Genomic DNA, 15,459 nt, shown 5'->3' on the forward strand with positions numbered 1-15,459 from the left:
TTTGAAGAATATTTAATTATGTGTGAATGTTAAAGGGATACAAATTTCTATATAATACAGTCTGTTTTATGTAAGAAAATATGTGCATATAATTTAAAAACAGATTTTCAGTGGTTCCTTCTGAGCAATAGAATTATATGTGCTTTCTATTTTTCTTTCAATTTATTTATATTTCCCAAATTTCCAATTTAGAATGTGCATAAATTTAATGATTTTCAAGTTTTTAAAAGTCATGTACTTTTAAAAGAGAGAATTATAGAATAGGCCTAATTTCTACCTCTAAAGATGAACCTTTTTTAGCCAGACTATGTATGGGTTTAATGGTATAAGTCAGTGCCCAGAGAGCATGATGTGTAATTCTTTGTTTGTTAGGGACAAATTATCTTATCAGTTACTCTTCACCTTCTTTTCTATGAAAACAAACACGGTCACTCTATATTATAAGGGTGAATTGAGAATTAAGAAAAGTCTACAAATAAAATGCCTGTAGCTCTTTGGAATAATACATAGACTGATACCATAATTGCAATATATCTACTTTGTAGGTTTTCTGTAAGAATTACCAAAAATTATATAAAGTACTTAGTGAATCTTAGAGAAAATAACTCTGTAAATACAATCTATGATCCTTTTTTGCACCACTTCTGTTTGTATGTTTTGCAGTATAACCTTGAATATTTGGATGCAAGCCATAACCATGTGATAACCCTGGAGGGATTTAGAGGTCTGATGAAACTGAAGCACTTAGACTTGAGCTGGAATCAACTGAAAAAATCTGGTGATGAAATAAATATGTTATGCAAACACACCACAAGCCTTCTTACTCTTGATATTAGGCATAATCCATGGCAAAAGGTATGCAGCAGATGTGTTTATAAAAAAGCAAACGATCATTTTTATTTCAAAGCCAGTTTCTTACTACTATTCAGTAATAGCCAGAAATAGGCAAACTATCTGTGTTTTGTTAGAATTCCTTTAAGTATTTCATAAGCTGAATTTAGTGTAGTGATCAAATGAATCAAATATTACATAAGAAAAGATTTTTTTGATAAGCTCTAATAGCTTGAGAGTATTATGGCTTAAAGAGCGTTAGATACCACTGCCATTTACAATCCTTGGGAGAATTTATATAGTTCAGTGTGCTAAAACCTATGGTAATGAGGCAGTGGGGTCAAGGATAATAGAATACAGTGACAGAGGCATACCATTACAGGGGAACAAATTTGTCACTTCCCATGATAAACCTGTATTATAAAGGCTAATGTTCTGCTGTAAATGGAAATTTGATTGAACACTTATTTTCTTCTCATCACAAAAAGACATAGATTCATGCTAGAAATTTCAGTATCAATAGTTAGGTTTAAGAATCTTCAAGTATTTAAAATAAGCCCCAACTTTATATATTCAAAAATCCTCCTTTGCTTTTCAAAAATATATATGACTGTGTTCAACGTTTTCAAAAAAGGCTAATGATTGGTTCTATTAAATTTGCCATATTACTGTGTTTACATTGTTGTATCTCTTCCTTTTTGCTCAGAAGAATTGAAGGATATTTTTCTTTTGCCAAAGTAAACCCAGAATGTGCCTGGACATAGTACAGCTATCTTCCTGTTGCCAAACTAAATGTCAAAGATCGATACAGAATCACAAATAGAGCTGATTAACTGCTGATCTGGATAAGCAGAGACACTGCAATTCTCTGAACACTTTTTTCACCATACTTTTCGACAGGTTATAGGACTTCCCTTCCTTCATAAGAATAGAGCCATCTACCTTCAAACAAAACAGATTAGTTCTTAAATATAATTTAAGTTCAGCTATTAAAGAACTAAGTTAATCCCTTATTTGTAGATATATCTAATAAAGTGGGAGATGCATAATTTTGAGTTACATGGGAAGGAATGAAGAAGCACTCCTTTCCATGCCATAATTATATATATTTTGTAAAAATTAACTTTTTGTTATTTTTTCCAAGCCAGCCACATTAAGGCTGAGTGTTATTGGCAGATTAAAGACTCTCACTCATTTAGATGGACTCCTCATTTCTGAAGAAGAAGCAACAGCAGCTATGAAATTTATTAGTGGAACAAAGATTACTCAGGTTGGGTTTTACTGTCTAATATTTCCTGTGCAATTTAGAATATACAAATTATATTGTCCATACTCTTGCTTTGTTATTAAGATGTTGTATTCTCTCTTAGCATTCTAATAAAAAAGTCAGTTAATATATAACAATCATACACCTGAACTTTTTTTCCTGTTTAAATATATCCCGTTTAAATACCAGCTGATTGTGTGGATACTTATCCCTAATGCACTACCCTAAAAATCAACAAAAATGCCTCTAGGGTAACTTTTTTTCCTAGTCAACCTGAACTCACCAGAGTCCTTTATAGAAGTGAAAATAACTTTCTGTGGATAAGGTAAGCTTAGAGGCCTTAATAAAGCACTTAGTGAACTACCTACCTAGTAGTGATATGATATGTATCTGGCAAAAAACAAAATAAAAAACACATAACCTATTAACTTGGGGTGCATGGAGAAAGTTCATATTATCCAGATTAAGAATGCTATACTTTGGCCAAAGTAGCTTAATCTTAAATATCTTTACTCTAGTTCTCTAGCTATTTACTCTTTGTGAGATATTTGAATATTAGTTTCTTAATATGGTGTTTAATTTGGGATCTATTCAAAATGAAGGAAAGAACTTCCTTTGTCAATAAAAATATATTTAATTCTTGAAGAAGAGCTGGGGATTTATCCTACCAGAAATCAAAACTTATAAAATCACTGAAGACAATAGACTTGGGGCACCTAGGTGGGTCAGTTGGTTAAGTGTCTGACTCTTGATTTTCAGCTCAGGTCTTGATCTCAGGGTCAATGAGTTCAAGCCCCACATTGGCCTCCATGCTGGGTGTGGAGCCTACTTTAAAAAAAAAATGTAGATTTGGCACAGACCAAGAGAACAGAACCAATGTAGACCCATATATACACGGAAACTTGATAAATAACAAACTGAGCTACCTTTACAGATCAGGGAGGTTAGTCAATAAAAGGCACTGGGACAGGTCCATTAAGGACTTGACTGTAAAAGTCAAAATCAAGAATGCTTTAGAAGTAAAGATCAGAGATTATCATTATGACTTTGAATGAGAGAAGAATTTATTACTCAAGAAAACAAGAACATAAATATAAAAGACTGGATTTGTCTACGTTAAAATTAATATATCTGTTCCATAAAGGGCACACCATAAAGAAAGAGAAAAAGCAAGCTACATACTGGGAGAAAAATTTGCAACACATCTAACTGACAAAAGATGTTATTTACATATTCAGAACATATCCGAAAAAAGACAACCAAACAGAAAAAAAGGCAAAAGATACTGGAGAGGAAATCAGAACAGCCAAATAACAGGAAAGGATGCTTCACCACATTAGCATTCAAGAAAATAAACATTAAAACCACATAATCTACCGATTATAGCCACCAGTTGGCAATTTTAGTAAGTTTTGATTTCTGGTAGGGTAAATCCCCAACTCTTCTTCAGGAATTATTTCTTTTTATTGACAATATCAAGTTTTAGCAAAAATTTGAAGTAAAAGTTACAGTTGGAAACTGTATTTTCCACTTTGGAAAATAATTTTGCATTATCTAGGAAAGCTGAATATATATTTCCCCTAAAACCCAGCAAGTTGTATATACGCTAAAGATATTCTTGCATGTATGCAACAGGAGTCAAGAATATTCATATCAACAGTGTGAGAAACTGAAATCAGCCCCAGTGTTCATTGATGGGAGAATCACTAAGGAAATACTGGAGAGCAGTGACACATGAATGAACTACAACCACATGCAGCAGCACAAATGAATCTCATGAACACAATGTTGAGCAAAATAGCAACCCATAGAAGAATATGTATTTATTATTCAATGTGCATTAGGTTCCAATATGTATAAGACTAAATGATATATTATGTATGGGCACAAACATAGGTCTATAAAGCAAATGAATGGTAGATATAAAATTGGAGATCATTTGCTTCTTAGGTCATTGATTGATTCATGGGAGATGAGTGATAGCTTCTGAGGGGAAGGAGAGGAAAAGGATTAGGATGGGCACACAGGGAGGAATATTCTAGCTCTGGAACTTGTTTAATGGATAGATTATATGGATATTTGTATTACAGCAATCCTTTAATCGTTCTATAAATATTATTTTCTAATGGTTAAATATCTGCTAATACAAAAAGTAAAATACATAACATATATCTAGATACTGAAAACATTTTAAGGCAAAGAAAATGACACATTTTAAGATTGTACATTGGGCCACTCATCTAGGAAACAATACTTTTAACTGTATATAAATGACCCTTCTTTATGCCATTTCCTTTATTCATCATGTGTTTTTTATTTTATTAGTTATCTCTCTTACGGCATTCTAGTATTAAAGAGGAGAGACCACGGATACTTAGTATATGGCCTTCTGCCAAAATTCTGACACAGATTTCCAAGTTAGGACCACATTTACATCTGAGTGGAAATTGGTACTTGAAGGTAAAAGCTAATTCTATTAAACCTAATATAAAAACTTAATTCAGTTGATTTTTAGTCAGCTTTGGTCTGTGCATCATAAAGAGGGTACAAAGAGGTAAGGGGCAGAAAACTGGAAAAGCCAAATGAGAGGGATGGCTGGGAGGCTCAATGGTTGAGTGTCTGCTTTCAGCTCAGAGCATGATCCCAAGGTCCAGGGATTGAGTTCTACATCAGGCACCCTGCGAGGAGTCTGCTTCTCCCTCTGGCTATGTCTCTACCTCTCTCTCCATGTCTCTCATGAATAAATAAAATCTTTTTTAAAAATAAATTTAAAAAATAAAATGGACAGAGAGGTCAAGTCATGAGTGGTAATGTCACAGGGACTAGACATTAATGGTGGTCATCATAAAACTGGAGATTTAAGATAAAGATACACTGTAAGACCAAAAGGTATGTTTTGGTAATACAAAATAAGCAGGCAAGCATTAAAGCTCAGAACCAGAAATCAAGCCAAAAGTTTGGGCAGCAATGTAAAAGAAATTAAGAATCCTGGCATTGGACTAGGGAAACTGGTCAGAATTCAGCCAAGGATAAGGGAAAGGGTTATAGAGCACCACCAGCTTCTTTTTGCTGCACAAAGCAGTCTTATACATTATTTTTATTACCAGATTATATATATATATATATGATTTATATATATATATATATATATATATATATATATATTTAGCTGTGATACAGGCCCAGTGACAGCTCTGGCTGACCCCACAGTGAATTTTAGAATTAATGGCCTTATAAATTTGCCCCAGGTTGGGTTGAGATGGCCAGGCCTTTATATCCCTCTATTGTTGGATGTGGTCCAGCCTGGGAAAAAGCATGACCTTCGTCAAAACAGCTCTGTGCAGCTGAGGCTGTCCCAAAAGGCACTGACAGCCAAAGGCTTTCTGCTAGCAGCACTCTCAGCAGCTGGGACAAGTCTTTCACTTTGGTGTGAATCTGGCACAGCACAGTGTCCATAAAACCATATAAGTCCTCTTGGAGTTATAATATTATCAAATTTTACTCTATTGTAAGCTTCACTGTGTTTTTAATTCCTTTGATGTCACTAATTATTTCATTAGCCTTTTTGTAGCACTGAGTTTATTGATAAGATTCAGAAGTAATATAAAATGTGAATTATTCTACAGATAACTGCTTTAAATTTAGATGGGCAACATCTCTTTGAAATCACAAACTTAGAAAAATTGGAAAATTTGAAATGGGCATCATTCAGCAACAATAATCTCACCAAAATGGAAGGTTTAGAATCTTGTGTTAACTTGGAAGAGCTCACATTGGATGGAAACTGCATCTCAAAGATAGAAGGTATCTGAGAATTTGAAAATCTTAAAGTATGAACGTCTAATTAACAAGAGCAAACAATGAATAACACTGAGGACAGAATTTCTGAGTCTGAGGAGGAAGATGTCTAGAGAAGTTCCAAGAAGGTTTGGGGCAGAGCGTTCTACACTCGTGCTGGTAGGATCTGTGACCAGTTGCTATACGTAATGAGCCCAGCTAGCAGACTTTTACCTCCTCTAACTTTCCTCTCCTCTCTTCTGTGACAGTGTCTACCACCTATTACCAAACCTAGCGCATTACAAACTAGGCAGTAATTAATATCTATAGAATGTGAAGAATGAATGAATGAATGAATGAAGTGTGCTTTTGAAAAAGATAAAGCAGCCCAGTTCATTTTTCAAAATATGGAATTAAAGTTACATTTGGAAATGTGAAGACTTTAACAAAAATGAAAACTTTATTCACTAGAGGTTGAAAAGCAAATGTACTATATAACCTTTTATAGGGATCCATATAAAGAAGTATTGTTGAGCAGCTTTACTAATGTTAGGTTTATCTAGGTATAGAATATTTCTGGTTGTGCATTTCACTAACATGTTTGTTCTTGTCAAGGAGAGAAGGTAAGATCTGGAAAATCATGGCTGGAAGAGACTTAATTTATACTTTACTCACTTTTGAATTGTTGGATTCTTTTCAGCTTGTGTGTGTGTGTGCTTTTTCATAAAATAGAAAATTTCTATTTCAAAAAATTACATATGCAAAATCAAGTAATAAACATCTTTAAAAAACAGTATGTATAACATTTGTTATACTTTATTTTTACTCTTAACAATCTGCTTCTAAAACTTACTTGATCATCAGAATCACTTGGGAAACTTATTGAATATACAGATTCACAGGCCTCTCCTTTGTAGATTTCAATTGAGTAAACCTGGGAGTAGCTCAGACATCTGTCTTTAGAACCATCACTAGTCTTCCATTCCTATACAATAGGTGTTAGTTTTGCTTTGTATGTATAATGGGAACCTGGTTTCCTTTTTATTCTCATCCATAAGCCTACTGAAGGGAAGAATCCTCTAACCTATATTTTTCCTATACCCATTTTTCAGAGATGATAGTTTTACCTCACTCAACTTTAACAGATATTTCTTTTCTTTTCTCCAGACACAGATAGGTTTAATATCCATCTAAGGATTTTTTGCTGTGATGGTTTTATCCTAACTTGCCCTAGATCAGGTTAATTTAGCATTGCGTAGTCCCATGATGAAGGCTGGTGTGAAAATCCAGCATACACAAAATGTATTTGCCAAAACTATAAATGATGTTTTCCAAATGCCATTCCATTTGATTCTATAACCCCGTAGAAGCAGGAGACAGAAAATGAAAGACTCCTAACTCTGGGAAACGAAGTAGGGGTGGTAGAAGGGGAGGTGGGCGGGGGGTGAGGGTGACTGGGTGACAGGCACTGAGGTGGGCACTTGACGGGATTAGCACTGGGTGTTATTCTATATGTTGGCAAATTGAATACCAATAAAAAATAAATTTAAAAAAAAGAAGCAGATTTCAGTCTGTCCTTTTTTTTTTTTTAAAGTAAGCTAGGTGTGGAGCCCAGCATGGGGACTGAACTCACAGTCAGGAGATAGAAAACTGAGCTGAGATCAAGAGTCAGATGCCCAACCGATTGAGCCTCCCTGGCTCCCCTTAGTACATTCTTTTTATGGATGAGGAAAACAAAGCACAGAAATTACAACATTTTACATGATATACCTATGATCCCAAATCTAGTAATACTTTGGAACAAACTCTGACTCCCAAAGTTCTCATCTTTCAACTTGCACCATCCTACCTACATATAGTTAAAAAGTGCCTCCAGTACCTAGTATTCATAAGAGCTAGAGGTAGTAAGGGGTGGCATTTTCTAAAATTCTGTCTTAAAAAAAATAAAATAAAATAAAATAAAATTCTGTCTTGAAGTACTTTTAAGCATCTAAAGGTAGAATTAGGCCAAATGGTTCTTTTTAATACAAATGATGCCACAATGAGGAATACTTTCCAAAGTGGTGTATCTAGTGCTTTATTTTAAATGTTTTAAAATCGGGGCTGGTGATTTTTTTTTAGCTTTGTGTGACTATGATGATGAAAATCTTAATTATATTATTTGAAGGTTATTTGAAAGCAAAACTCAATATTTCCTACATAATAGCTTCCCTTAACACCTAAGAAGACTGAGTCTACTTAGAAATCCAAAACCGGAATTTAATATATTAGCTGGAATACATTATATCCATCTTAAACAGAAGTTAAAACAATGATAGCTAATACTATAGAGTCTAAAGAGAAAGAGTAAAATGGCCAGCCATTTTTTATATGAGCTTTTCAGTGCTATCTGAATTTTTTCTTGTATTTGCTTATTTTTCTAGGCATTTCCAGGCTGACTAAATTAACCCGCCTCAGCATAAATAATAATCTTCTCACTGGTCTGGAAAAACATACTTTTGATAACATGCTTCATCTTCACTCCCTTTCTCTTGAGAACAACAGAATAACTTCATTGAGTGGTTTACAAAAAGCTCTTACTCTGATTGAATTATACATAAGCAACAACTATATTGCTCTCAATCAGGAGATCTACAATTTAAAGGTGACTATCTGAGGTGGTAAAGTTTTTGTTTTTTAAAATATGTACTGTCTTTTTATATTATGAAAATAATGCATGTTCAATGTATAGGTTTGGAAGATATAGAAAAATATAAAGAAAGTAAAAATCAAGACTAACAAGGTTTACTAAAACGTATTTGCATTCTATTTATACATACATAAACGTGTATAATGTCCCCGTGGTTGGGGAGTTAGAGTCTTTAACATTTCCTGTTCTCAGAGGAATTCTTGATTATCTCTCATCGATTCTTACTGGTGACCCCAACTCTTTTTGGATGACTTTGCCCAGCTTTGTCCTCTTTAATTCTCCCAACGAAATGTCTAAGTCAAGGCTACTATATAATAGGCTTTCCTGAAAATTTTTTAAGTAATTAATTTATTTATTTATTCATAAGAGACAGAGAGAAAGGCAGAGACATAGGCAGAGGAACAAGCAGGCGCCTCACAGGAAGCCTGATGCGGGACTCTAATCCCAGACCCCAGGATCACAACCTGAGCCAAAGGCATCTAGATGCTCAACCACTGAGACACCCAGGTGCCCCATCTGAAAATTTGAATAAAAGGGAAGTTTACTATAGCACAGAATAGGAAATCGCTCAAATGCATTGTGTGACTTCACTGTTTCTAAAGTTCAATGGCCATTCCCTACCACTGGGACTTTCACGATGGCCTCTTTCTGTTTGCTGATACCATATCACTAGGTAGTACTTTACCTCCTACCAAAAACTTATGTCCATTTTCTATCTTTCCTTGTGTTCAGTCTTCTCCCCTCCTACTCCCTCAATATAATTACTTCTTCTAAAGCTGCAGAGGCAACCTAACCAATGATAGCAGCAGGAAAATAAACCATTTTACATCATGATGAGAGTAGTGTTACTCCCACTGGTCTTAACCTCTCCCATCCACCTCTGCTCTGAGCTCTTCCTGCGCAGTGAAGGCACATCGGCATGTCCTGTCTAATAAGAAAGCACTTTTCCCTTAAGATGGATTCTGCCACTTTCTCAAAAGATAGAAGCACATCAGTTTTATCCCTCATCAGAAAGCAGTGTTTCTCATTCCTGTTATATCTATATACAAACATGCATAGTATTTAATAGACTATTATCCCATACACAAAACATATGGTTTTAGACTTACCAAAGTTCCTTCCACATCTTTACTACTGATAATACATTTAGCAACAGCATCCTAAAAGAGATTCTTATCATCTAACACATCCCACTGAAATATTATATAAAATCAGAACTTACTGGTCTGCAAAGATAACTCCTGCAATAAAATATATACTTAAAAACACTGAAATCACTATTAAATGATAGAGCAATTCAACTATTAAAATTCAAGGATGGTTAGACTCTTATGAGGAAAAAACTTGCTAGAGTAGTAGAAAAAACTTGCTACACGTATGTGTGTGTGTGTAGGTAGGTAGAGATAGAAACAGAGATAGATAGAGATATATAGATATATTTTTAAATGTATGTGTTTTTATTACCCAGGGTTTATGCAACCTGGTCATTCTCGACATGTATGGAAACATTATTGTATGGAATCAAGAAAACTACCGGTTGTTTGTAATATTTCATCTTCCAGAACTGAAAGCTTTGGATGGAATCTCTATTGTAAGCTGTTTTATGACTCATAGCATTTGGTCCAATTCATATTCATATATCCATAGGCCATAATCATTTTCAACATTGCCTTATGACTAATATGATACCAAACTTAGGTTTGAATGAAAGAGGATAGTGGTGTATGAGCATTATCTTCCCTTAGCAAGAATAGCACAGTCATACCAGCATACTTCCTCAGAACCAGGAGAAAAACAGAAATCTATGGACATCTCTTTAGCCTCACTCATGTTCACACTGAGTGTGAGCATTCTCATGAAGATGTGTAAACCAGCCCTTCATGCTTTTATCTTCCCACTATAGACAACCAATGTTTTAATTCCCATTCCAATTCTCTATCAAGCAATTACTCTTGAAGAGATCTTACTGCCCATTGTTGGACATTTTGGGCTTCAAATGTGTGCCTTGGTCTGAAGAAAGAACAGTCAGTTGTCTAAATTGGCATTGATATCTTCTGTCTCAGTTCTTTTATAGCACTCTGAGCACTTGCATTTACCACTGGGTAAGCAAAACCCAGTCCAGATTCAGTTTCTATTTCTGTCAAGACCCTTCTGCAGTCCTTAGGGCTACCAGAATCAGTCTGATTTGCCAGCTATGTTCAAGGCCTTCCCATGAGGGAGATCTGCCACATAGTCATCTGTAGTCTTGGTCTCTTTTTCTGGCAGACAGAACAGTACTTATTGGTATTTTGTGCCTCAGAGGGTGCAAGAGAAAAATGTCTAGATTCAGACCACCTCTGCATTGCTGCAGACCCTCCAGTGTCTATTTCATAAAGCCAGGTGGCCACCCTAAGTGAGCATACGGGGATATCTGCTTGTTAATTCCCATCACCTTTCAAACCTGGAAGGGAGTTCTGATAGGCATCAATGTGTCCTATTGTACTGTACTCCTTAAATTTCCATGGGGCCCTGACTCTTATAGGCATCCCTTTAATAGGCCAGGTTTCCCTTGTTCTCCTGCCTAACCACATGGCCAGGCCAGGAACAGTGGATAAAAACTAAATATATATTTATTATAAATCACAATAATATGCCAGGGAACTCACCACAGTGCCATTCCTCAGGTCCCAAGGTTCCTAGCTGGTCTACCTTCTCTGCACCTTTTGGTCTACTTTATGTTTATTTCATATATATAATGTGTAGGAGTTTCAGCTGTATTTAAGACGAGGAATAAGAAGAAATGAGTCCGCTCCATTTTTACCTAAAACCAAAGAATTAATGCCATTTAGTCATCTGTAAGAGAAGACATCACTTTCTAAATGTCCTCATATATAGGAAGCACCAGAGACTGAATGTGCAAAAGATTTATTTGGTGGCAGACTTACTTCTGACATGATTGCAGAACGACAAGGACATTCAAACTTCACCGAAATGCAAGAACTAAATTGGACTTCATCATCCATCAGGTACAATTATTTCATTATATGTTTTTTGAAATTATAAATATGTAATTATTGTCATTTTCTAAGGCTTAGAATTTAATATACATCTTATCCAGATATAACCAATAATTCAAAAAATCATCTTCCCTACTTTAAAATCTCATGGTAAAAAAATAATAATAATAAAAAAATAAAATAAAATAAAATCTCATGGTAACTTCACCACTCTTTGAAATGCATTATCACGCACTATGATTTAAAATGGCATCATAGGGACCCCTGGGTGGCTCAGCAGTTTAGCACCTGCCTTCAGCCCAGGGCGTGATCCTGGAGTCCCGGGATCGAGTCCCACTTCAGACTCCCTTCATGGGGCCTGTTTCTCCCTCTGCCTGTGTCTTTGCCTCTCTCTCTCTCTGTCTCTCATAAATAAGTAAATAAAAATATTTTTTAAAAAAATTTTTAAATGTCATCATATTCTCAGGGTTGTGAGCTCAAGCCCCATGTTGGCTCCATGCTCAGTGGGGAGTCTGCTTCTCTCCCTCAAAGAGATAAATAAATCTTTAAAAAAATAAATAAGATGTCATCATATTACTCTAACCCAGTGCAGTCTGGCTTCTACTGCCATCATTCCTCTGATGCTATTCTTCTCACTGTCCCCCTGACAAATCTTTCCTCTCGTCTCTGTTTCTTATTCTGTACTTTTCACAGACAGACATTTTAGCCATATTTTTAATTTATATGATGGCCCTTTAAGTTTAGCCCAAACTTGAGCTCTTTACTTGAATATTCAGTTGCTCTTCAAATAGCATCTAAAAGACAACATCCCCCTGATGTTGCCCAAGCCAAAAATCTAAGGGTCATTTCTTTCTCCTTTGTCTTCCATTTGTAATTGATCACCACGTTCTTCAGAGTCCATATTGTAAGTATGTCTCATAATTCCCCTCTTCTTTCCACAGTCACCACCTCTGGCCTACATTGGGAAATGAACTATTTTAGAAACTCTCTTGGTGATAGTTTTGGGTTTTTTGTGTTTCATAAACTTCCTCGCAAATCCATTTATTATTCTAAGATGCAAGATTTATCAGATCACTTCCTTCTCAACATTGATCAGTGGCTTTCCACTGTCTACAAAATAAAATGTAAAATTCCTTTATATGGCATGGAAGACTCTTTTAATTATCTATTTTTATCTCTTATAATCTTTACCTTTACTGCCCATTACTCTTTATACTCCAGAAGTTCTAAAATATTCAGTTCCTTAATCTCAATCACAAGATGCTATGATTCTTTTTCTGCCTTTGTTTATGCTTGTTCCACTATCTGGAACTCTTCTTCTAATTTGCCTGACAAATCCCTGTAAATTTCCCAAGGCTCATTTTAAGATCTTTCTCCACTGTAAAGTGACTCCTGACTTTCCAGATCAGTTTTTCTTTCCCTAAAATGCCATAACATCTAACTCTAGTATATTCACTTTCCATTATTATTTTAATTTTTGGGGATCCCATTTCATGAGGGCAGAGACAGTGCATTTTCATATTTGTTGTAGCCTTTCCAAACATATAGTCTGTAGTTAGAAAATACTAATAAAAATATATTGAATGAATGCCTTCTTAATGGATAAAAGTATGTCATAATTTTAACTACAGGATTTAGGATTTAGTTAAAGAAGTGGTTAAGGCAGGTAATCTTCTCTATCATGGCTTAAAGAAAGGTGGAACAGTTGTACAGCTATGGACTAGGAATCAAGCATTCTTTTTAATTATGAAAGCATCCTTACAAGATGGAATGCCATAAAAGTTTTCAGGAGATTTCACAAAAAACTCTTTTTCCAAAGACCTCACCTGCTTTCTTTCCCTTTTTCTTTCCCATCCCTAACCTCTTCCTGGTATTTCAGAAATAACGTGTTTCACATAAAATAAAATGGGCTTATAACCGCAGCTTATAACCTGAAAATCTTATGATTTACTCCATCACTGCACTGCAATTTCATGAACATGTATATAAACTTATAAAGAAATTGTAGGTGTTTATTTTAAAAGTTTCTTTTGTGATAGTGCTATGTTTATGGATATTTTTAAAGTAATCAAATTCTATGTCACTTTCTTACATATGTGTCCAACAAAAACATATATTTATCCAGTTATTTGACCCATATACTTTACACCAAGGCAATTCTTTTTCGTAGCATTTGTCAGAGTTGTTTTTAAAATGTTTTTGGGGGATCCCCGGGTGGCGCAGCGGTTTGGCGCCTGTCTTTGGCCCGGGGCGCGATCCTGGAGACCCGGGATCGAATCCCACGTCGGGCTCCCGGTGCATGGAGCCTGCTTCTCCCTCTGCCTATGTCTCTGCTTCTCTCTTTCTCACTGTGTGCCTATCATAAATAAATAAAAAAAAAAAAAATAAAATGTTTTTGGGATTGTACCTGAATGATTCCCCTACATAATTTTTCTATTAAAATTGTGACTATATTTATCTAAATTCAGAACCGTGGATTTGATTCCAGTTGACCAATTTAGAAATGTATGTAATGTGAACCTACAAAACAATAATCTTACGTCATTCAGTGGATTAATCTATCTGCCTAATGTGAAGGTGAGTCATTCATGAATTTTTTTCTTTCAAGGTTCTCAGTGCAAGTTGTAATCTTTACTTTGGATTAAAATTCATTTTAATGTTATTAAAGAAGAGAAATTGGGCAGCCTCGGTGGCTCAGCAGTTTAGCACCGCCTGCAGCCCAGGGCGTGATCTTGGAGACCCTGGATCGAGTCCCAAGTCAGGCTCTCTGTATGACGCCTGCTTCTCCCTCTGCCTTTGTCTCTGCCTCTCTCTCTCTCTGTCTCTATGAATAAATTTAAAAAATAAAATCTTTAAAAAAAATAAAGAAGAGAAATTATTCCTAACGGGGTTTTTTTGCCAAGAAAGAAAAAGTATTACTTTCCAAAACTATTTCAGTTGACCTCAGTTATATATGATTGTCATATAAATCTTACTCTGCAGTAGAGCTGAGTTGGAAGGATTCCCCCCCCCCTTTTTTGTATATTTTTTTATTGGAGTTCGATTTGCCAACATACAGTATAACACCCAGTACTCATCCTGTCAAGTGTCCCCCTCAGTGCTTGTCACCCAGTCACCCCATCCCTCTGCTCACCTCCCCTTCCGCTACCCCTTGTTTATTTCCCAGAGTTAGGAGTCTCTCATGTTTTGTCTTCCTCTCTGATATTTCCCACTCATTTTTTTCTCCTTTCCCTTTTAATCCCTTTCACTATTTCTTATATTCCCCGTATGAATGAGACCATATAATGTTTGTCTTTCTCCAATTGACTTACTTCACTCAGCATAATACCCTCCAGTTCCATCCACGTTGAAGCAAATGGTGGGTATTTGTCCTTTCTCATGGCTGAATAATATTCTGTTGTATACATAGACCACAGCTCCTTTATCCATTCATCTGTCTATGGACACCAAGGCTCTTTCCACAGTTTGGCTATTGTGGACATTGCTGCTATAAACTTTGGAGTGTAGGTATCCTGCCATTTCACTGCATCTGTCTCTTTGGGGTAAATCAGCAGCAGTGCAATTGCTAGGTCATAGGGTAGCTCTATTTTTAACCCTTTGAGGAACCTCCACACAGTTTTCCAGAGTGGCTGCACCAGTTCACATTCCCACCAACAGTGCAAGAGGGCTCCCCTTTCTCCACATCCTCTCCAACATTTGTTGTTTCCTGTCTTGTTAATTTTCCCCATTCTCACTGGTTTGAGGTGGTATCTCATTGTGGTTTTGATTTGTATTTCTCTGATGGCCAGTGATGTGGAGCATTTTCTCATGTGCTTGTTGGCCACGTCTATGTCTTCCTTCCTCCATGAAATTTTGTTCTTGTCTTTTTCCCATTTCATGATTGGATTGTTTCTTTACTG

At 35.7% G+C, this 15,459-nt stretch overlaps 1 protein-coding gene across 15 annotated transcripts in view; it reads left to right on the forward strand.

Annotated features, from left to right (window-relative positions):
- Positions 1 to 15,459, forward strand: part of LRRC9 (leucine rich repeat containing 9) — a 125,039-nt gene that overhangs the window by 66,430 nt on the left and 43,150 nt on the right. For 12 of the 15 annotated variants that reach the window (XR_012002199.1, XR_012002198.1, XM_026000584.2 and 9 more), the window contains 8 exons: positions 664 to 855; positions 1,976 to 2,101; positions 4,424 to 4,558; positions 5,725 to 5,902; positions 8,299 to 8,519; positions 10,033 to 10,155; positions 11,439 to 11,569; positions 14,029 to 14,137. Coding sequence is in view for 13 of the 15 variants with exons in the window: in XM_026000584.2 (XP_025856369.1) it covers positions 664 to 855; positions 1,976 to 2,101; positions 4,424 to 4,558; positions 5,725 to 5,902; positions 8,299 to 8,519; positions 10,033 to 10,155; positions 11,439 to 11,569; positions 14,029 to 14,137 (1,215 nt within the window). In the remaining 2 variants the exon portion in view is untranslated. The remainder of the gene's footprint in view (positions 1 to 663; positions 856 to 1,975; positions 2,102 to 4,423; positions 4,559 to 5,724; positions 5,903 to 8,298; positions 8,520 to 10,032; positions 10,156 to 11,438; positions 11,570 to 14,028; positions 14,138 to 15,459) is intronic. The other 3 variants (XM_072761677.1, XM_026000585.2, XM_072761680.1) reach the window with 1 other exon arrangement.

Source organism: Vulpes vulpes, chromosome 6, assembly GCF_048418805.1.
Source record: "Vulpes vulpes isolate BD-2025 chromosome 6, VulVul3, whole genome shotgun sequence".
NCBI classification, from domain to species: Eukaryota; Metazoa; Chordata; class Mammalia; order Carnivora; family Canidae; genus Vulpes; species Vulpes vulpes.